The sequence below is a fragment of the Xyrauchen texanus genome, chromosome 31, assembly GCF_025860055.1.
Source record: "Xyrauchen texanus isolate HMW12.3.18 chromosome 31, RBS_HiC_50CHRs, whole genome shotgun sequence".
Lineage (NCBI taxonomy): Eukaryota > Metazoa > Chordata > Actinopteri > Cypriniformes > Catostomidae > Xyrauchen > Xyrauchen texanus.
The window spans coordinates 4,042,769-4,065,510 of record NC_068306.1 but is presented as its reverse complement, the minus strand read 5'-3'; the positions used below and the strand labels follow the sequence as shown (position 1 = coordinate 4,065,510).

Sequence of the window (22,742 nt, the reverse complement as noted above, 5' to 3'; positions counted from 1 at the left end):
GTCACACGTAGAGTGTACCCTTGGCGGAGACAGCTACACATGCCATCATTGTTAAAGTGACACCTGAATACATTTTTTCCTTTGTTGGTTGTTTACTGTTACTTTTGACATTGTTATTGTTAGTGTTGTTATTGGAATGTTTCCATTTGTACTGTTGCAATATCTGTTCATGAAATATCTTGTTCCTGTTTTATACATTTTAACCAGTGCTAATTTAAATAAAATGAATTAATTTAAATAGATGAATAAACAAACATGTTGCCCAAATGTTATTTTCTTTATTTATTATATTTGCAATGAACGGTTAGTTACCTTTACTTCATTAAAAATGGGTGTCTCAACTGTACCACATATGGGTACAGTTGAGACAAAGTTGAGACAAAAAGCACCTTATTTTTATGAGCTAATTGTGGAAAATATAAACAAATACAAACATATAAACTACGAAAAAACATATAAAATACGAAAATATAAACAAATAAAACAGCAGCAAGTCCTCCACCACGGGCTGATGTTCTAGGAAGGCTAATAAAAGTAATAATTTGGGCATAATTCTACAAACGGAGCATTATCCATAGTTCTCTGCCCGGTTTCAGTCAAAAACAAAAAGTCAAACTCCTTGGTTTGAATAATGTAATTCAACACAAATGTGTTATTATTGAACGAGCAGTTACCAGTGCCATCTTGAGAGATGTCGATTTCGTCAGGGATTTTGCGAGGAGGCGCGCGGAGTTCACAGGGACTCGCCGGTGGGAAAATCTAACATTACCAGCCATAGAAGAGGGAGAATCAATCCACGGATAAGCAGAATACACCGAGGCTAAACTCCTCTGCTGCGATCAATGCCATTTTCCGACGACGACTCGCTTCCAGAACAGTCTCAGCTTCACCTGCATTCCCGCCCTTTTCCCCCCTCACTTCCTCTGATGTCTGCGGGAAATTCAGTGCTGAAAACCACCACCAGAATCAGCGGCTAACTGCGTTGATGTGGACAGTAATGATTGTGGAATATCAGCCCATGGAGGTAGAGCACTATGATCCATCATAGATGATCTTATGTATAAAAGAGTTTGACGATCAAACAGCTGATCAGCAAAACCATCATTTAAGAAGCAGCAGAAAAAACAGCGACATACATAACATGTGTCATTAAACGAGTGTGTGTGAATTAATTTCGGGATTGTAGTTTCATTCGGGCACGAATGCTCGTGTTTGTACACTTGACTTAAATGTATGTGCGGTTTAAAGTGACTCAGAATCGATTCCGAATCATTGGAGAGAATCGCACTGAAATGTTTTGTTCTCCTGCCCCGATACAACAGTGTGTTTACTTCAGTTTGTCTGTGCTTAAAACAAAACACAGTTTTACTGTAAGGTGTAGCCTAAGCATAACAAATGACCTTGTGTTCCCCAATTAATGCTGCTTAATAATTCATATATTAATTCTTAAAAAATAAAACAAATCGAAAATGATCCAAATGTAACAGCTTTTTCTTTCATCTTCATATCACGTTAAAAAGTTTTATTTAAAAATAATCTAAAAACTGATAATATAAAAAAGGATCTGAATGAACATTTCACACAAGGTCGACATTGTTCTGTTATTGTGTGTAAACTTTCTGTATGACATTAATACACAAAACATTTTCATTATACCTGAATTTCACCACTTGAATAATAAAAAATCGAATTTCAAAATTTTTAGGTGAATTTACACAAAATATTTTAAAATATTAAAAATAAACAGCAAAATCTTTAAATAACAACAAATTACACCCAGTCATTTTTGAAGATCATGAATTTAGAGGCTTTTTCAAATTCAAGTTCTGGTGAAATAAAAATGACAACACACAGAACACCCTAGCAACCATCCAGATCTCCCTAGCAACCATCCAGATCTCCCTAGCAGCCATACCTCATATTGTCTTAAGAAATGTATAAATCTAATGTTAATGTACTTTTTATATTTATTGGGTGTAAATTCATTAATGATAACTGACAGGTGTGATGATCAGTGGAGTTGAGTTTTTACCTTCATCATTAGGACATGGGCTAAAATATGGAAAGAGTGTTTGAGTGAAAGGCTGACCAGTGAAAGAGTAGATATGAGAGCTGGACTCCACATCATAAAAGGAGACCAGACCCTCCTCATAATCCACAAACACACCAACCTTCTGTGGCTTCATTCTCACACACAGAGAGACAGAAGGATCTTCACAGGCTTTATATTCATTCTCATTCCTCAGAATCACAGTCCAGAATCCATTCACTGGAGTCGGTGTGATCGATCCCTTCCTGTTAATGGATTCTCTGACCACTCCTAAATCCCACTCAGTCTTTCCCTTCACCTGCACCTCAAAATAAAATCTGCCTGAACTGAATCCCTTCTTTCCCAGGACACTGACACATCTATCAAATCTCTCTGGTTTATCTGGGAGTTTTTGTTCAATGTCTCCACATGTCACTTGTTTTCCATCATCAGACAGGATGAGATATGGATGAGCTGTATCAGGATCCAGAGTCACATCCACTGAGAGAGAGATCAGAGAATATCAATCACTTCAGAATACAAACATTTTGATTGATGTAATATTGAATCAGAGTATAATGAAAGTGTAGTGCAGTAAGTCAGCTGTCAGTATATAAATGTAAAGTATTGTAAGTGTATATGAGAGAACAGTGAAGATCACACACTGTACCTGCATACTGCTGCATCCTCCTCAATACTGTCAACACAAATCACAAGAAAACATCAGCAATTGTTTACAGGAATATTACAGGAGAAATGCTTCATCTGCATCTACGGCTTTTACAGATGCTTTTTTATCCTCCTCCTTTACGTCATTTATTGAGTCTCCCTCTTTTAAGGCAGGTCCTGATGAGCTGGTTACTGTGTTTAACTCTGAGTGTTCAGATATTTGGGATGTTATTGCTCGTATAAAAACATCATAGAGGTCAACCGTGGTTAGATAATGCTACTCGTGCTGTCAGACAGGAGTGTACAAAGGCTGATCGGAGGTTTGTTGAAATATTAAAAGAGCAAATCATGTTTCTAATATTATTTCTTTACTCTCGAACTCTCCCAGAGTGTTGTTCAACACCATTAATAGATGACTGAACCCGGAGAGAGTTGATTTAAACCCCTCTGTGGATATCTGTGAACTGTTTTTGAAACCTTTTGTTGATAAATGAAAATTAAGGCTGAGTTTTCCTCCAGTTTATGACACTGAAAGTAGTTTGATGATCGTGATTGTTAGTGATGAGACTTTATATTTGTTTGTTTATATTTTCGCGAGTCTCTGCTGACAGTGTGTGTATCAGATCGCTTCACGCGCTCTTCAGGACAGGAGCTGGTTGACGTCCGCTGTGTGACTCAGTGAAGATCGGACTCAGAGTTCAACTGAATGACACACAAATGTGCCGTTCATGGCATTTATACAGTAGATTCACTTACAATTCCCTTATTTGGGCATTAAAATGTGATTGGAATTTGAATGCCCAATAATCGCGGTTGTCTCAAATAACTGTGATCAGACGGTTATTTAATAATCGTGACAGGTCTACTATACACTTACCAGTTTGACCGAGTTTTTGATTTAGAGCGTCTTTCAGTCGAGTCAGAGCTGTATTCAGAGTGTCCACACTCACATGAGTGTCAATACTGATCTCAGTCCAGTTCTTACTGTTTTTAGGGCTGTACAGGGACGGGTCAATCTACAGCAGGAGAGAGGAGAAATCCATCAGCATGAGGAGTGTTTTCTAATCATTCTCATTGATGAGAGAGATGGACACTGACCTGTAGGAGATGAAGATGATCTTCAGTGTGTGAGATCTGCTCCAGCTCAGAGTTTCTCCTCTTTAGCTCAGTGATCTCCTGCTCCAGCTCTTTAATGAGATCTTCAGCCTGTTTCTCTGCTGCTTTCTGCTTCTCCTCCAACATCTCAACAACTTCAGTCTGACATCTCTCAATGGAGCGGATCAGAGTCGTGAACAACTCAACACTGTGTGATTTCTCTTCTTCTGTGTTTCTCTGATGAGATCAAGTCACAGTTTAAATGTATTTAATTCAGAACCTTTATTTATAAAGAAGATTGAACCTAAATTTGACTGACCTTTCTCATCTCTACAGAGTGTTGGATGTCTTGAATCTTCTTCGTTCTGTTCTGGATCATCTGCCGCACGTCTGTCTGTGTCTTTACCAGCTGATTCTACAGACAGAGAACAACACAGACACATTTCATCACTCAACACAGCTTTTCCATCTTCAAAATATGTATTGATTTTTGTTATTAACACTTTTTATTGATTCCATGCAGCAAATCACATAGACATAACAGAAAATGCAACATCAAACCACATGAAATCAAAACTTTTTTCCCCACGAACATTAACCCCCCAACCGACACAAACAAGCTCTCCTGTGGTCAAAAGTCAAGTGACAAAGACACACAAATAGACAATAAAACAGAAAATATTTGGAGACACCAGTCCCTCTCCGCTGTCCCTCTCTGAGAGCCCTCCTAATATAGCATATAGCCGCCCCACTTCCTGATGCTGCCCAGCCTTCTATACACTTCAAACGCCACCACCCTGCCCAAATCGACACACACCACTCACGAAACGAGGGTGCACCAGACGATCTCCAACCCCTGAGGATTACCCACCTGCCAATCATCACGCAGTCTGGGGCAAAAGGAAAACTGAGTGTCAACCACTTCACACACGAAGCTCTGAACCCTCAACCAAAACTCTTGGATCTTAACACATGAGTTGTTTCCCCGTCCTCTGATTGGCATCGCCAGCATGTGGGTGTGTCTTTAAGACCAAGCCTATACAATCTAAAGGGGGTCCAGTAGAATCGATAAAATGACAAAATCTTAAATTACAGAAGGCGCACCTGTGCATCTCTAGATGCAAACTTGATGTTTTTTAGAATCCTAACCCACACTAAATTTTTTTCCCATAATCTCCCGTGAGAAGTTGAAGCTCCGTCCCCAGACTCTGAATTAGCAGGGAGTAATACACTGATGCCTCATGACCTTTTCCAAAAGCAGTAATCACCATTCACAGAGTATCTGCAGCTTTATGGGGGTGTATGTTACTCCCAAAAATAGTAGAGCAGGTGGTGCAGCTGTAAATATCTAAAGAACTGAGATCTGGGAATCCTAAACTGTTGAACCATGTTTTCAAAAGAGCTCAACACCCCACTCTCATATAGGTCACCGAGTGTAGTAACCTCCCACACAATCCATCCAGCATAAAGGACACATTTGTCCACACCGTGTGCCAATGCGAGATAACCGGGTGTAACTTAACTTCTCTCTTTAGTTTAATAGAAAGGCTTTGCAATGGCAAAATAGGTGCAAGAACTTTCTGTTCGATACTAAACCAGGGAGGGGCTCTCTCAGGTGGAAGCGACAAATGAGCCAAATATCTGAGACCGAATGCATAATAATAAATCAAAATCTTGTGTAGGCCTAGCCCACCTTTTTCAATCAGTCTACATAACTGTGGAGCGGAGGGGGACAGAGAATGGGGGGGACAGGGAGGGGGACAGGGTACTGGAATGTCACACGCCCGGTCCCCAATCGTCCTGATCAGGTGCGCGAGGGACGACGGTTCGAGAGAATTATGGGCATGTCCGTCATGTGTGTGTTCATGTGTGTGCTTTTGTTTTGAGTTTAATTAAATTATTATTTATATTGACAAGCCGGTTCTCGCCTCCTCCTTGCCCATCTTAACCCCCTTTCATTGGTGCTGAAACCCAGGAAGGAGGAGGGATGCCCGTCACAGAGTCCTCGACACTGCTGTCCACCCAGGGGAGCGCCACTGCCATCTGCCAGGTGACGGAGTAGCCCGACTGCCCGGACACGGGGAGCTGCCGCCGTCCGCAGGGCGAGTGGGGACTGGATTCCCCGAACGCCTGGAGCGAGGGAGCCGCTGCCAGGGGCGGAGGAGTGCCCTGCCGTCCCCAGAGACGTGGAGGGGTCGAGGGAAGACCGCCGTCCACGAGGGGAGGAGGGAAGCAACTCCCCGACCACCTGGAGCGATAGGGCCGCTGCCAGGGGCGGAGCTGCAGCCCTGAATAAACCCCACCTGAGCTATATTTATAAAACATGTCATCAAAATAAGTATTGATTGAATATTAGTAACTCTTGCCTTCTTCTCTGCACTCTCGTCCTCTATAGGAACAGTGTTGTGAGTCTTGTGGTCTCCTTCAGTGCAGAACAAACACACACACGTCTGATCATCTCTGCAGAACAGCTCCAGAGGTCTCTCGTGTTTCTGGCATATATAATCCTCCAGATTCTCCACAGCGTCCATCAGTTTGTGTTTCTTTAGTCGTGGGACTCTCCGATGAGGCTCCAGGTGAGTTTCACAGTAAGAGCTTTGACACATCAGACAAGACTTCACGGCTTTCTGCTTTCTTTCATCACAGATGTCACAGAGAACTTCAGATTTATCCAGATTAAACTTCTTCTCAAAGTGTTGAACGAGCTCTCTGAGTGTTGTATTAATCTTCAGATCAGGTCTTTTGCTGAATGTTTCTTTACAGAATGGACAGCTGCAGTTCTGAGTGTTTTTCCAGCATTCATTCAGGCAGGTCTTGCAGAAGTTGTGTCCACATGGAGTTGTGACTGGATCAGTGAACACATCCAGACAGATTGAACACTGAAGCTCCTCATTTAGTGCACTACTGGAGGACGACATGTCTGAAAATACAAATTATTGAAGTATTATTGTATTTAGATTTAATCTGATGTGATGTTTAGGGTTTTCACATGACATTATTATTGTTGTTGATGTTATTTGCTTCATTAATTCACTCATTTATTATTTTTCTCATTGACTTACATGGATGTAAATCTTCTGAACTGTTTCTCCTGGTTAGCTTTCGTTTTGGTGATGTTGATGAAGATTCTGCTATTGCTCTTCCTCTCTTCATCTCTCTCATCTCATTTCACAACATGAAACATGATCAAAGTGTGTGAAATATTAAAGATGAACTTCTCAAGAGGACATTCAGTTCACTTCTGAGTAAGTTCTCATATATTCTAGATCTCCAGTTTTATTAAATGACTCGATGTAAGATGAAAGTCAAAAGTTCAAGTGTTAAAAGTGTCTGTGATCAAAAGTAATAAATGTTGCAGTTTAAAGCTGATTTCAGTGTTTAGTGTGCAGTATGCAGTTAGCAGTATGCAGTTAGCAGTATGCTAGTACACCATTCTGATCATGTACAGAAGCTCTATTTTACAGCACCTCTTACAGTTCAGACAATGCAGCACTTCACAAACACAATTATTATTATTATTGACAGAACAAATATTCTTCAATTCATCACTGACATTCATGTTCAGATCATGAACATTCATATTAAAGTGAGTATATTTATAGTTCAAGCACTGACTGTGACAATAAAACATAATAATTGAATCTTTGTGTGTGAAATATTCCAGTGAGTCTCTTCATAAAAGTCATTGACAGTATTTGAACTATTGCACTGCTGTTTATTGTCATCATCTCTCTCCTGTGTGCTCGAAGAACTGAAATACAAAATCTCCAGGAGCCACAGAACATAGAAACAGATCTTTACAACAACACTTTAACATCATCATGAAAGACTCTTTCTATATATGAAAGACTAAATGGAGTAAAAAAGATGAAACATTTTCACTGGACTTTGTTCATTCTGTCTGCAGTTCAAACACTTCCTGTTTCTGACGTCTTCAAGTTATTTGACAACATGACAGCACACATCAAACTCTGATTTATAACCGATTCAATGATATTCTGATACTAATTCAGTAAACTAGTTGGAGTATTTAACTGGTGTTTAAATCTGGTTTTGTGCAGCTTTATTCCAGTGTGACACAAACTCCTCTGAATCAGACCACTAACATTAGAAACCTGTTCAGGGAAATGTCTTATATTTCTATTATCACTTACCTGTGAGTGAGTATCAGCTGTGATCACTAAAGTTTGACAATATCTGAAGAAATATTCTGCCGTTTGAAGAGAGAAAACGTTGAAAGACTTCCTGTTTTAAAACAAGTTTCACTTTACCTGAGATTCAGTGACGTCATAGCTCCGCCCCTATCTTCTCATGAATATGTAACAGGTATAAACTCATTCCTATTGGCTGTGTTGTGTGTGTGTGTGTGTTGTGTGTGTGTGTGTGTGTGTATTAAGTGTGATCATATTAAACTGATTTCACACAGGTGTGTTTTAATGGTTATTTGTCAGTTTGTCAACAATACAGATTTGATATATTTAATCCAGATCTCATTTCACTGTGTGTTTATTCCAGGAGTCTTCAACATTTTACATGCCAAACAACTCTTGGTGGATATAAAGACGTTACCTGTTATTTTAATGTTTTGCCATGTATAAAAAATAAAATAAAATAACGCTGAAGCCGGGGCGTCCTCAAGATGGCGTCGGTTGCTTTTTTTCTGCTTTTTTCTGAAGTTTGTTCAAAACTTGATGTTTCTTCCCATTTAAAGATTATTTTGTTCTCAATGCGATGATCATTACTCTGTTTACCCTCCTCATACATTCAAGTTACTGTGTTTTGTGAATAACAAAAAATTCCGTCCTCATCTCTGATCTCGGTACAAAGGTTGACACTGTTGCTAATAATACAAAATCAGAGGACACAGTTGTTAAATCTGATGAAATGGATTCTCATCTGTCTACATTGGCTGCAGAAGACAAACGCTTATGGGATCAAGTAGATGATCTTGATGTCTACAAGAGGTGATGGAATCTAATGATTTCAGGTATTCCGGAGGAAGATGGGGAGAATGTCAAGGTGCTAATACTTTTTTAAAGAAAACATTTTTCATCAGACCTGTGTCCCCATGTATAACAGATGTTTGGCAGTCTTCGATTGATGTTGCGCACCGGCTCGGCCCTAAATTTGGCAATGCACACCCTCGCGGGATAATTGTACAGTTCCTCTCTCAGTCTCACTCACAGCGATCGCATCTGGACTGATGCAAAACATTAGAAGTGCTCAAACAGAAGAAGATTGGGATCTCAGAGGACCTGAGGCAGAGGACGAAGGAAGCCCGGAACAAGTTATGGCCTTTGGTGGAGAAAGACCAAAAAGAGGGTCGCCGTGCTTGTTTTAAGGGTCCATTTGCTATCGTAGATGGAAGATTTGTGTGGACGATATCTGACTTTTAACGGACACTTGAGGTTAAACGCTTTTATGCCAGTGATGTTCATTGTTGTTTTGACTGAAGAACATTTGACTGGCGGGAGAATTGAACTGACATTGGCAAAAAGTTCATTGTAAGGTAAACTAAAGGATGGCAGATAACAGATATAAACCTTTAAAGAGGGGTATGGATAAGATTCAAGTTTTGCACTTTATTGTATTCTGTATTACATTTAATATATGTTTTGTTACTATTGTAGTGTTATTGAATTAATCCTTGTTTTGAGAGTTTTCTTTTGTCGGTTAAACTGTCTTGTTTGTCTCTTAATTCATGGGGGATCCGTGATTTATCTAAACGCAAGACTTTATCTCAGAAAAGAAACACATTCTTGTTTTAAAGATGAAACATTTGGTTTCAATCAGTGGGGAGGAAATGTGTTTTTTAGTCTAATCACACCGCTGGAGTTTTGATTTTATTTGACTGTAATTTTAGCGGCTCCATTCTTCAATCTTTTTCTTCTTCTGATGGATTATTGTTGTTATTCTTCTGGGGGATTTTTTCATTATCTTGGTTAATGTTTATGGTTTTAATAATCATACACACTATAGCTTCTTTTTTCAGGCTCTGTCTTCTAAAGTTCTTGATTTAAAATGTAAATTTCCCTCTGCTGCAGAAATAGTTGGAGGTGATTTTAATGGAGCTCCTGAACCATGTCTGGATAGATTTCCCCCAAAACGAGAGTCAAATAGATGTAACACTATTTGTTGGGGATTGCCCCACTGAAAACTGGTGGATTATATTATTGACCGCTGCAGAACAGGGAGTCGGAGTCATCAGATATAGAGTTTAGCTGTTTATTGCACAAGCGTGACCATACACAGAATAGTGTACTTGAGGTAGTTTCTGAAATAAATGATATAACAGAAATAAATACTCACTGTCTAAGCATATTCAACAATTTAAGAGATTGCAAACCCGAATATAAACATCTCTGTAAAGCGCACTGATACATTAAATACAAATTGAGAAATATATATATCAGTATGAGTCTTCAATAACAAACTGTGCAATGAATTTGACAAAAACACCAAAATATAGATTATAGAAATTGGACTGTCTCATTAATAGTATAATAACTAGTGAAGGATATTATCCCACAGAGAAATGCACTTCAAGGTAATAACTAGTAAACATGAGCAAACGAGCCGCGATGCTAGCGGGATAATCCGCTCGTTAAGCAGGATCAAATTACCCTTAGAAAGATCACTAAACATCAACTACATCACAAACATGATTTAACATAGCACAGATTGTCACATTGTATTTCAACTGCGCTATCAACAATATACATAGAAGGAAAACTTACTTTGTCACAAACTTGATCTTGCACTTAAACACTGCACCTGAATGTGTTCACGCGATATGATCGCTCAACTGGAGTAGCTTAGTGAATAGGCAATTACACTGAGTCCGTGCGTGCTGAGAACGCTGCACTACGTTATTTGCGTACAACGCAACTTAAAATGTCACACACGTAGCCAACTTAATAATTAAAGGGAGAGAATTCACAACAGCCGCCCCCACAATTGAGCAGCAAATGGGTAATCAAGGAATTCTCTAACTGTCTTTGGTGTTACCTTCTAGAGCAGGCAACTGTATCAAGCACGCAACTGGTCTAATGTAAGCTTTACCATCAATAACAACTTCAACAGTTCGCACACATCCGTCACTGCTGGGCAATGTTTTCCGAACTCTGCCTATGGGCCACTGAGCTCTTGGGAGTTGCGGATCCACAATCAGTACAACGGAGTCAACATCCAGGTTTTCTGAAGCGTTATGCCACTTTTGCCTGGTCTGAAGCGTAGGCAAGTAGTTTCTGGTGAACTGTATCCAGAATTGGTCCGCCATGTTTTGACAGTGACGCCACCTTCGCCGCCCCATGTCTCCTGGAGAATACACCACCTGAGGGAGAGATGCATCCCGCTGCCCCATTAGGAGAAGATTAGGAGTAATTGGATCGACGTCGGCGACATCTGTTGAGGCATATCCCAGAGGTTTTGAATTAAGAATTCCCTCCACTTCCACTAGGATTGTGGACAGAACATCCTCTGTGACTGCTTGGTTCCCAACGGCTACCTGAAGAGCATTTTTTATAGAGCGGACCTCACGCTCCCATATTCCGCCGAAATGTGGAGCGCTGGGCGGGTTGAACTTGAAGTCGATTTGGTGGTCTGCAAGACGGATTTGGAGTTCTGACTCCAGGCTAAAGAAGGCTTCCCGTAGCTCTCTTTCTGCCCCGCGGAAGTTGGTTCCACAATCTGAACGGATCTCACGGGGTTGACCTCTTCTGGCTATGAGCCGGCAGAGTGCAAGAAGGAAGGCATCAACATCCATCGAATTAAGAAGCTCGATGTGAACTGCCCTGGTTGTGAGACATTTGAAGATCAGGCCCCAGCGTTTCTCATTCCGCCTTCCTATTTTGACCAGGTATGGGCCAAAGCAGTCAACACCCATTGAATAAAAGGGTGGGCAGAGTAGACGGAGGCGTTCTGGTGGCAAATCTGCCATTTGAGGTACCTTTGGCTGCGCTCTCCAGCGCTGACAGGACTGACAATGAAGTTGATGGTGCTTGATAGCCTGGCGTCCTCTGATAATCCAGTACTGTCTCCGTATTTCAGCGTAGACTCTTTCAGCTCCCGGATGTAACAGACGCTCATCAAATTCTTGAATAAGGAGCTTTGTTACTGCATGTCTTGGGTCCAGTACAATGGGGTGGATTTGTTCTGGGTCTGAGTTTGCAAGCCTTCTTAGACGCCCCCCAACTCGTATCATGTTGGTCAGGGGGTCCCACTCTGGAGTGATGTTGACTAATCGACTGTGCACAGGAATCAATTTCTGTGCCCGAAGGGCAGCTACCTCTTCCGGGAAGCTCTGAGCTTGACATGCCCTCAGCAGGACAGCTTCTGCCTCTCTGTTAGTCATTATCACACTGTTCGATGTGGCCGCCCCTTGACAGGCTTGTAGAGTTGCCCCCACTAACTCTCGCCAGGTCTTGAATTGCGTAACATCGGGGAGGTTGGACTCCGTTTCAACTGCCATTACGGAGTAGCAGGTTAGGCCTTTCAATTCGGATACTCCTTCTGACTGAGCAACTTCAGGTCTTTTAGGCCAGTGCTCTGGGCTCTGTTTCAAGAATGGAGGCCCTTGACTCCATCGACTGGGCTCGGCCAAACTTTGGAGGGTTTTACCTCTCATTATGTCATCAGCTGGGTTATCCTGCGTATTAACATACCTCCATGAGCTGTGGTCTGTTAATTCTTGGATCTCGGTGACTCGTGTCCCAACAAACACCTTGTACCGGCAGGAGTCTGACTGAATCCACTCTAGCACAGTCATGGAGTCTGTCCACAGAATTGTCTGATTGATGGAGAGTGTCAGCTCATCCCTCACCAGTTTGGCCAGCTGAGCCCCAGCTAATGCAGCACAAAGCTCCAGGCGAGGTATAGACTGCGGTCTCTTAGGAGCAACCCGTGATCTGGCCATTATGAAGGAAACATGAATGTCACTGCTGGTTTGAACGGCCAAATATGCCACTGCCCCGTATGCTCTTTCAGAGGCATCGCAGAACACATGAAGGGAACTGTGCTGTTCTGCTGCAGTTGTGGAGGGTGGTGTGTAACAGTGAGGAATGGAAACTGCAGTGAGTTGTTTAAGCTCACTTTCCCAGTTGGTCCAGGCGGCCTGAAGGTTTGGTGGTAGATCTGGGTCATCCCAATCTCTCTTTTTAGCCCACAATTGTTGGATGATCACCTTTGCTCTGGTGGTAAATGGTAGTATGAACCCGAGTGGGTCATATTGGGACGCCAACACCTGGTAAGCAGCTCTCATCGTCAGTTCTGCATGCTCAATGAGCTAATAATGGTAGTTGAGGGTATCAGCTGCACAATTCCAACGGAGGCCTAATGTGGGCTCTATAAGATCAACGCGGTTTTGCACTAACCACTGCTCTGTGGCTGATGACCGGGCTTCCGTCGGAAGATGAGATACCACCACTGGATGACTGCTAGCCCACTGTCTGAGGTCGAACCCTCCTTCCTCTAACATGCTGCGTAACTGATCCACAGTTTGCTTGGCTGCTGGGACAGTAGGGAAGCTTGTCAGGCAGTTATCCACGTAGAAGCTTTGGTGGACTAGTTGTTGTAACCCTGGAAATTTTGCTACTGAATTGCAAGCATGATGTTGCAGAGCAAAGATGGCACAGCATGGACTGCTTGTCGTGCCGAATGGCAGAACCTGCCACTCGTATACATCTGGAAGATTTTCACTCTGCAGATCTCTCCAAATGAAACGGAGAAAGGGCCTGTCCTTCGGCAACAGACGGACCTGATGGAACATGCCCTTGATATCTGCGCTTACTGCTACAGAATGCTGTCTGAATCTCAGGAGTACTCCTAACAGCGATGGTCCAAGTGTGGGACCTGGGAGGAGCTGGTCGTTCAAGGACAGGCCATGGTATCTGAAAGAACAGTCGAACACCAGTCGTTTCTTATTGTTATGACTCACGAGATGATGAGGCAGGTACCATGCCTCTGTTCGTGTCGCTTCCATTTGGTTGAGCTTGACTACGTAACCTGACTCAATGAGTTTGGCAATCTCTCCTGAATAGATTGAAGCCTTTTCAGGGTCCTTCTGGAGTCTCTTTTCAGTGCTCCTCAGATTTGCAAGGACGGATTGCACTGAGCCCTTAAGTTCTGGAGCACCTGGGTTCCACAGAAGAGGAGTTGTGTAACGCTGTACTCCCTTGACATTGACTCGCTGCGTTTGAGACTCAAGCAACTGCATAGCCTCTTTGTCTTGCTTAGACCGGACAACCAGTTGCTCGTTACGAAAGGGCAGCACATCCAGTTGCCATAACCTCTCCACATTTCTGTAGAGAAGATCGTCTGGGTGGTCAGTGGAGATGAAGAAACACTGTTGCACTGGTTCTTGGCCTGTGGTACTCATTTCCGCCCCTTGGAGTGCCCAGCCGAGAGCTGTACAAACTGCCACGGGTCCCCCTTTGATGCCTTGACGAATAGGCTCTTTGGCAGTAATAAGGTGAACTTGGTCTGAACCTATGAGCACCAATGGAAGTACCCTGTGAAATGGCTGTAACGGAACTCCTCTTAGATGTGCATACCATCTCTGAAGAATCTGAACTGGGTATGATTGTTCCACCAGATCAATGCCAGAAGCTGTGAATGCTCCAAACACTTGATAGTGTTTCTCTGGGTTACCTCTTGAAGAGATATCAAAGGTGACTTTTGAGCCATTGAGGTGAGTAGTGTCTGGTCGGACTGTACGAAGTGCTAGAGTCTCAGGTTCACCTTTAAGCTGTAGCTGCTGGACAGCAGTAGGTAGGATCATGGTGCGCTGTGCTCCGTCATCTAATATAGCATAAGTCTCTATTGTCTTTGATTTGTGGTGCAACAGCACAGGCACCACTTTCAGAAGGACTCTGCCTGATGCAATGGACGGCAAAAGATAGATGCGGCTCTCCGAAGTAGCTGATGATGTATCGGTTGCACGCCTTCGGGCCACGCCATGAAGTACTTGAAGGTGAATACCACCACAGTCACTGCAGGGTTTCTTAAGATTACAGGTCTCAGGCACATGGGAACGGGCACATTTCCAGCAGCGCGTCCCCTCTGAAATCCACTTACAAAGATCAGCCACTGACTGTTCTTTAATACTGCCGCATCGAGTGATGTAGTGGTCTTTGCTGCCACAGAAAAGGCAGTTGACTTTGAGGGGGGTCTTTTTCCAAGACACCTTAAGACTGGGGGATGCTTTATCCTCAGTGGGTGCTGCACCATGATACAAGGCTGTACTTTGGCTTTTTGGTTTAGCTGCACTCTTCTCCTTTGAACCGCTGGGATCTCTTTCATACTGGTAGCGTTGCACTAACCTACTAGACAATCTCTGTTGCTGAGCTTTGACGTGAAGCCACCCTGCAAAGTCTTGTAGGTTGTACGGGTTAATACTGGGGGAGTTGAGCTTCCCTTGTAGCTGGAGAAACTCTATGAAACCATCTCGCAAGTACTTTGGCAGCTTACTAACCAATCGATCCACATGTGAGCAGCAGTTCAACTCCATCCCTCTAGGTCCCTCTAAAGATAACAGCATGCTCACTAAGAGGTGGACACGGAGAGCGAAACTCTGAAAACTGTGTGCATCGTTTGGTTTTACCTCTGGTGCTGTGAGGATTGCTGCTAGTTCGCTCTGCGCCAGCTGATGGGGTTGGCCATATTGTAACTGAAGAGCTTGCATAGCTGCACAGTACGGGTATGGATGATGGCGGCAAGACTGGCCAATCATTTGTGCCTCAGGCAGTTTAAGGTGTTCCAGCAAGATATGGTACTTGTATTTCTCATCTAGTTCTGCGTGAGGTTCAAGAAGATTGTCCAATGCTAACTTCAGGTTAGCGAATTCCCTTTCGTTGTCATTTACAAAATCAGGAATCTTTGGCTGGGGGCCAGCATGCAAAGGGCGGTGAGGCACCAAGTATTCTGGTCGCTTCAGTGGCTGGCTCAATGGATGTAGAGAAGTGCCCGCAAGAGCAGGAATGTTCATGGCAGGAACTGAAGCACTGTGCAGGGTTTGAGGCACTGACACTACTGGAGGCATTGTCGTATAGTGAGGAACTGGAAAACTGGATGCAAGTGGAGCCGCGACAGGTTCTCGTGGAGAGGGTGCCACTGTTGTATAGATGTAAGGCACTCTGGGATGCTGGTAGGTTGGCGTGGGAGCTACTAGCTGTGGCTGCACCCGAGGCTGGAATGCAGTTCCTGCATCGTCATAAGGGCAAAACTGTGTATTAAGCAGTAGTGGCAGAGTGACTGCTCTTGTAACATGTTGGTGTTGGCGCATGGCGGCAGGTAATGTACCAGACGAAATTGGTGAGTACACAGGGAGTGAAGTGACTGGCTGTATTGGTACAAAACCAGGGTTAAAGTGCTCTGTCTCTGCAGTAGGTGTGCTTACATTTATTTGTGTGGCACTCACATGTCCTTGTCCTTTGGTATGCAACTCAATGTCATGTGACTGTGATGAATAAGAAGAAGGGCTTGATGAATGGGTCGGATGAGGTGAGTTTCCTGGAGGTGATCTCGGTGGTGTGGCAGGCTTTACAATTTGCACCTCTTCATCCCCTTCTTCCCTCAGGAATGATGTGATATGTTTCATCAGCTCCTGACGCCAATGCTGTCGTTTTTCATACTGCTTGAGTTTGCTCTGAAGCGCAGCCATATCAGCAACCTCATCTCTTTCCTTCTCGGATATAGACTTCATTAATTCCCTCAGTGAACTCATACTTAATAAGTCTGTGGAGCTTGTGGCTGGATGCTCACCCTGTCTGGAGGCTGGTCGTGATTGACTAATTATGCCCACTGCGGCTGCTGCTCCTCTCTGCTCCGCTGACACCTCTGCTGTAGGTGGGGAGGAAAGAACAGGTCGGTGATGGCTGTAGCCAAGGAGATACTCCTCCAGATGCTTGGGTGTGCGACGATGCCGTGAGGGTCTGTCTGACGTCTCAGCATGAGGGAGAGAGGTTGATTGCTCTTCCGATGACATCACTACAGTAGTCAATAGATCCGGCTCGAAGGACCATTTGTTGGGGATTGCCCCACTGAAAACTGGTGGATTATATTATTGACCGCTGCAGAACTCTGGTCAGGGAGTCAGAGTCATCAGATATAGAGTTTAGCTGTTTATTGCACAAGAGTGACCATACACAGAACAGTGTATTTGAGGTAGTTTCTGAAATAAATAATATAACAGAAATAAATACTCACTGTCTAAGCATATTCAACAATTTAAGAGATTGCAAACCTGAATATAAACATCTCTGTAAAGCGCACTGATACATTAAATACAAATCGAGAAATATATATATATATCAGTATGAGTCTTCAATAACAAACTGCAATGAATTTGACAAAAACACCAAAATATAGATTATAGAAATTGGACTGTCTCATTAATAGTATAATAACTAGTGAAGGATATTATCCCACAGAGAAATGCACTTCAAGGTAATAATAACTAGTAAACATGAGCAAACGAGCCGCGATGCTAGCGGGATAATCCGCTCGTTAAGCAGGATCAAATTACCCTTAGAAAGATCACTAAACATCAACTACATCACAAACATGATTTAACATAGCACAGATTGTCACATTGTATTTCAACTGCGCTATCAACAATATACATAGAAGGAAAACTTACTTTGTCACAAACTTGATCTTGCACTTAAACACTGCACCTGAATGTGTTCACGCGATATGATCGCTCAACTGGAGTAGCTTAGTGAATAGGCAATTACACTGAGTCCGTGCGTGCTGAGAACGCTGCACTACGTTATTTGCGTACAACGCAACTTAAAACGTCACACACGTAGCCAACTTAATAATTAAAGGGAGAGAATTCACAACACTATTAGTAATGTTTTTTGTAGAAACCTTTCTCTATTGGATGCTTACAGGTTTATGCATGTTGACATCGATTATTCATATACTTGGTACAGATATGTCAAGAAAATCGCGTATAGATTACTGTCTTATATCAGACTTCATGTCTCCTTTTATTACGGTAAGTCCAGTAGTATTTGTCCTGTAGGAATGTGGTTAGATGGGAGATACACTTGGAAAAAACATATTGAGGAAGTTGATAAAAAATGCAGGAGGATTTTAAATGTGATGAGGGCAATAGCTGGGAAAGAATGGGGAGCAGATAGAGACTCAATGCTAACAATATATCAAGCCTTGATCAGATCTTCTATTGATTATGGATGCATAATTTATGGGGCAGCTTCAGAATCACTATTAAAAAGTCTAGATAGAATTCAATATAGAGCCCTTAGAATATGTTTAGGAGCAATTAAAACTACTCCAGTCAATGCATTATTAGTAGAAGCGAATGAAATGCCATTGAATTTAAGGAGAGAGAAACTGTCTTTGGTATTATGGACATCTTTAATGAGTTACACTGGAGGAAATATAGCTAAAGATGTTTTAAATAATTGTTGGGAATATTTAAGTAGAATTGAGAGAGGATATGGATGGAAGATAAATCAGTTAACAGAGAAATATCAGATTGCAAATATTGAGTGTAGTGTGTCACCTGTATGGGGAGAGGTTCGAACTGGATTATTCCTGAGGTTAAAATTGATTTAGGAATATTAGATAAGAAATGGGAATGGGAGGAAATGGGTATAATTAAGTCTCAAGTTAATAAGTACATAAAGGAAAGATTTTATGCAAGTATGAACATTTATACTGATGGATCTAAAGATCCAAGAACAGGGATTACAGGAATAGGAGTGTATATTCCAGAGTTCAGAATATCAATATCTAAACGATTAACTTCTAGATTGTCAATATATACTGTTGAAATGGTAGCTATTATAATAGGACTAACATGGGTAGAGGAGGTTAGGCCTGACAGAATAGTGATATGCTCTGATTCTGCTTCTGTCTTAACATCACTACTTACTAATTGTACTTCTAGAGAAGATTTGATGTGCTGAAATATTTTCATTAATATGGCATAATACAAAGGAAAGGAGTAGAAGTTGGATTCTGTTGGGTGCCAGCGCATGTAGGAGTAGCTGGTAATGAGTATGCTGATGAGTTAGCAAAAAATGCTTTAAAAAGGAAGAAATAGATTTTAATGTTCCATTAAGTAAAAGTGAAGTTAAATCTATTATTAAGGAAAATATTATTAAAGAGTGGCAGGAAAAGTGGAATACAGATATTAAGGGACGATACTTATATAATATTAAAAAATGGTAGATACTAAGAAAAGCATAAATGGTAGAAATAGGAAAGAAGAGGTCATTATGACTAGGATGAGACTTGGTCATTCAAGATTGAATGCATCGCTCTTTATAATTGGAGTTCATGAGTCAGGCTTATGTGAGAATTGTGGGGAGAAAGAGTCAGTGGAGCATGTGATATATGATTGTAAAAGGTATGAGGAGGAAAGGAAGGAATTGATATCATATTTAAATGAAAGAGGGAAGGTTAATAGGGATTTATCATATTTGTTAGGTTATGAGTTTAATAAGGATAGAGAAGGATATAGAATATTAATGAAATACATATATAATACTGGATTAAGTGAAAGGATTTAGTTTAGAATAAGGATGGTCTGTTTTGTCCCAGATTTTATAGTCCAGTTTGGAGGAGCTGAACACGCAGCGCCAAGCGGACTATGGGAGATGGAATGAGATGGAGCATCAAATAAATAAGGATGATTATGTGAGAAAGAATCAAAGGAAATAATAATAATAATAAGGAAAACCTGATTAAAAGAAATCATGACTGCATAACAGCAAAGGTAGGTGGCGATATGCACTAAGAATGCAACGCGCCAATAAACGAAAGAAGAAGAAGAAGAAGAAGTATTTGTCCTGCTCCCCTCACAGATCATGCTTTTATCGACCTTATTTCATCTGATTCTGGAACTGGTTGTCACAGAAACCTTGGCTATTGGAAACTAAATTGTTCTCTATTATGGATCACTCTTATTGTTTATGTATTAAGAACATTATTGGAGAATTTAAAGCGAAATCTGCTGTTTCAGTATCTTCTAATTGGGAGATGTTCAAATACAAGTGTAGAAAATTCTCTCTTCGATTTAGTAAACAATTGGTAAAGGCAAAATATTTAAGGTATACTTCTATTTTAATTGAAATGAACACAATTTTAGGAAAGCAACAGACAAAAGAAGATGATAAAGTAGAACTGCACAACCTAAAAGAAGAATTTAATAACCAAAATGCAGAAAAGACTAAAGGTGCTTTTATTAGATCCAGAGTGAAGTGGCTTGAATTCGGGGAGTAAAATTCAGCATGTTTTTTAATTTAGAAAAGAGGGAAAGCTGAAAGAATATCTTCTCTATATATTGAGGGCAATTTGGTCACAGATGAAGCCAGAGTTTCTAATTTTGTTTCTCTATACTTCTTCATTTAATCCACAGTTTTCTGATGCTTTTTTGAGAGGGTTCAAGCATTCACACCTATTATAAGTGATGGAAATCAGTCATCTTGTGAGATGGATTTGACTTTGGAAGAGTTGGATGCGATTATTCAGAAAGCTCCCCTCAATAAAAGCCCAGGTCCAGATGGACTGCCGTTTGAACTCTATAGGACTTTTGGGAAGACATTAGAAATGTTTGTTTTGGAAATGTTTAAAGACTGTGTACAGAAAGGTGAACTGACTGAGTACATGAAGCAGGGTTTGATCACTTTAATCCCAAAACCTAACAAAGATTCCTTGTGTTTAGATAATTGGCGCCCAATTACTTTACTTAATTCGGATTATAAATTGTTTGCTTCCCTTTATGCAAATAGTTTGAACCCTTGCTTAGAAGAACTTGTCTCTGTTTCCCAATCTGGCTTTATGAAAGGTAGGCATATAGCAAATAATATTCGACATGTTTTAGATATTTTAGATTATAAGGAATTGATCAACGATAATGCAGTTATTTTATTTTCAGACCTTTATAAGGTCTTTGACACGGTTGAGCATGAGTTTATGTTTGAGTCTTTGTGTAGGTTTGGTTTTGGCTCTTCCTTTGTTAAAATAGTTCAGACTTAAAAAAAAAAAAAGAAGAACTCTTATTAAGAAAACTGTCACCCCAAAGCTCTTTTCAAGTGGAAATTAAATTCTTCTTCTCTTGACTATTAATATATGGATTGGCATTAATACGTTTCTGTTACCTAACAAGATGAAAGAACTTGATTATAAAATTCTTCATAATTACTATCCCTGTAAGTTTAAATTGGACATTTCTTCACAATGTACATTCTGCAACTTTAATGTTGAAACAAACTTGTTTTTTGAATGTGATTATGCAAAGGAGTTCTGGAAAGATGTAGCCTGACTTATTTTCTCTGCTTACAACAAACTTTTTATTTTTGAAATAATGAATGTTTTGGATTTGATGATGGGTTAAACTGATTCTAAGCCCAATTTTAGGCTGTTCTGTATCGATCTAAAATTATTCTATGACTCTCTTTGTTTGTCATTTAACAAGAAACCGTTAAAACTGCTCTGTTGATTAAAACAATTATGCTTTCATTATAAGAGTTACCTCCTGAATTCCTGAGAAGGTGACAATTATTATTTTATTCTCATATTATTTAGTCTTATTTGATTATTATTATTTGTGTGTGTGTGTGTGTGTGTGTGTGTGTGTGTGTGTGTGTGTGTGTGTGTGTGTGTGTGTGTGTGATACATGTATCCCCTGTAAGTTTTTGTTCAATCAAAAGTAACACTGAAACCACTGCGCCACCATATTGCTGTGTCAGTGTGTAGACGCATTTTCGCACATGCGCAGTACCAATCGTGTTTCCGGTACTGATCGAGTAGTGACAGTGTCTACTGGCTTAAAGGCAAATCAGAAGCCACACAGATGGTTAAAGTGAAAAATGAAGTACTGTGCATGTGCGTCTGTTTTAAGGCGACTTCCGGTGGATGGACGCTGAGGAATTGGAAAGCATTTAGATATTTTTGAAGAAAAAAAATTTAAGAGAGAGAGAAAAAAAAATATTTAAGAGAGAAAAAACATTTAAGACTCAGGCTCAGGAACGAACTGAGACACACAAAAAAAAATTCACAGTTTTTAGCAGTGAAAAAAATGTATGTCTTAGTTCAGTATCTTAGTTCCTTCCTGAATAAAGACTTGTTCCTAAATACCACATATCTACAATTCCATAACGGGATATTATGAGGGCTAAAATTGTGCTTGTGAATCATTTTCCAATATAATAATACCTGTTGATGAAAATCTGATAACTTCACAGGGAGATTTTTTTGGTCATAATCACATCTAAGAAGGAGGTTGATGCCCCATAGTTTCATAAAAATGTTGCTAGCAATCTGAACCAAAGGCTGTTTTCATTTTTTCACAAAGGATCTAAGACAATTAGTTTTGATATACCATTAATACACTCAATATCAATGGCTTTCAGACCTCCATCAAGCTCACCATATGAAATGCTTGACTTAACAGGGATATTATGTATTGTCAACAGAGGGGAGTTATGAATTGGAAGTAATTCACATTTGTTTAGGTTTGATTTTAAGACAGATGCCCTAGAAAATAAGTCTTTTGTTTTGAGGATTTTGGGACTTTGAACTTGACTACTATTGTTTATAATATAGTTGTGTCGTCTGCCAGTTGGCTGATTGCCAGCTGTTTGCCTAACACTGTTCATTTGTCAAAGTCTGAGTTTTTATAAGAATAGAGAGCATTTCTGCAGCAGTAATCAACAGTAAAGGAGAGATGGGACACTCTTGTTTAATTCCTTTGTCAATTGAAAATCTTGGAGAAGTACCATGTAAGACTGTGCTATTAGTGTCCTTGTAAATTAAAAAAGTTTAAAAGTTTAAAGTTTTAAAAATAAAACAAAACCATCATCTTCAATTTAATAATGATAATCCAGTAAATCAAGAACGAGTCCTTTTATAAAACCTGACTGTGTATCTGAGATAATTTGTGTAATACTGCTTTTTGACCTGTTGGCATAAATAT

At 40.7% G+C, this 22,742-nt stretch overlaps 1 protein-coding gene and 1 pseudogene across 2 annotated transcripts in view; both read right to left on the bottom strand.

Annotated features, from left to right (window-relative positions):
• The window catches only part of LOC127625049 (zinc finger protein 208-like), a 632,925-nt pseudogene that overhangs the window by 92,992 nt on the left and 517,191 nt on the right, over positions 1 to 22,742 (bottom strand).
• Positions 1 to 22,742, bottom strand: part of LOC127624977 (E3 ubiquitin-protein ligase TRIM39-like) — a 70,165-nt gene that overhangs the window by 30,950 nt on the left and 16,473 nt on the right. The window contains exons 1-8 of one of the 2 annotated variants that reach the window (XM_052099976.1): positions 7,948 to 8,276; positions 6,856 to 6,955; positions 6,160 to 6,713; positions 4,113 to 4,208; positions 3,797 to 4,030; positions 3,576 to 3,714; positions 2,700 to 2,726; positions 2,033 to 2,530 (exon numbers count right to left, since the gene is read on the bottom strand). In XM_052099976.1, the coding sequence (XP_051955936.1) occupies positions 2,033 to 2,530; positions 2,700 to 2,726; positions 3,576 to 3,714; positions 3,797 to 4,030; positions 4,113 to 4,208; positions 6,160 to 6,713; positions 6,856 to 6,955 (1,648 nt within the window). In that variant the 5' untranslated portion in view covers positions 7,948 to 8,276. Of the gene's footprint in view, positions 1 to 1,494; positions 2,531 to 2,699; positions 2,727 to 3,575; positions 3,715 to 3,796; positions 4,031 to 4,112; positions 4,209 to 6,159; positions 6,714 to 6,855; positions 6,956 to 7,947; positions 8,277 to 22,742 lie in introns of those variants that run through there. The other variant, XM_052099975.1, reaches the window with a different exon arrangement.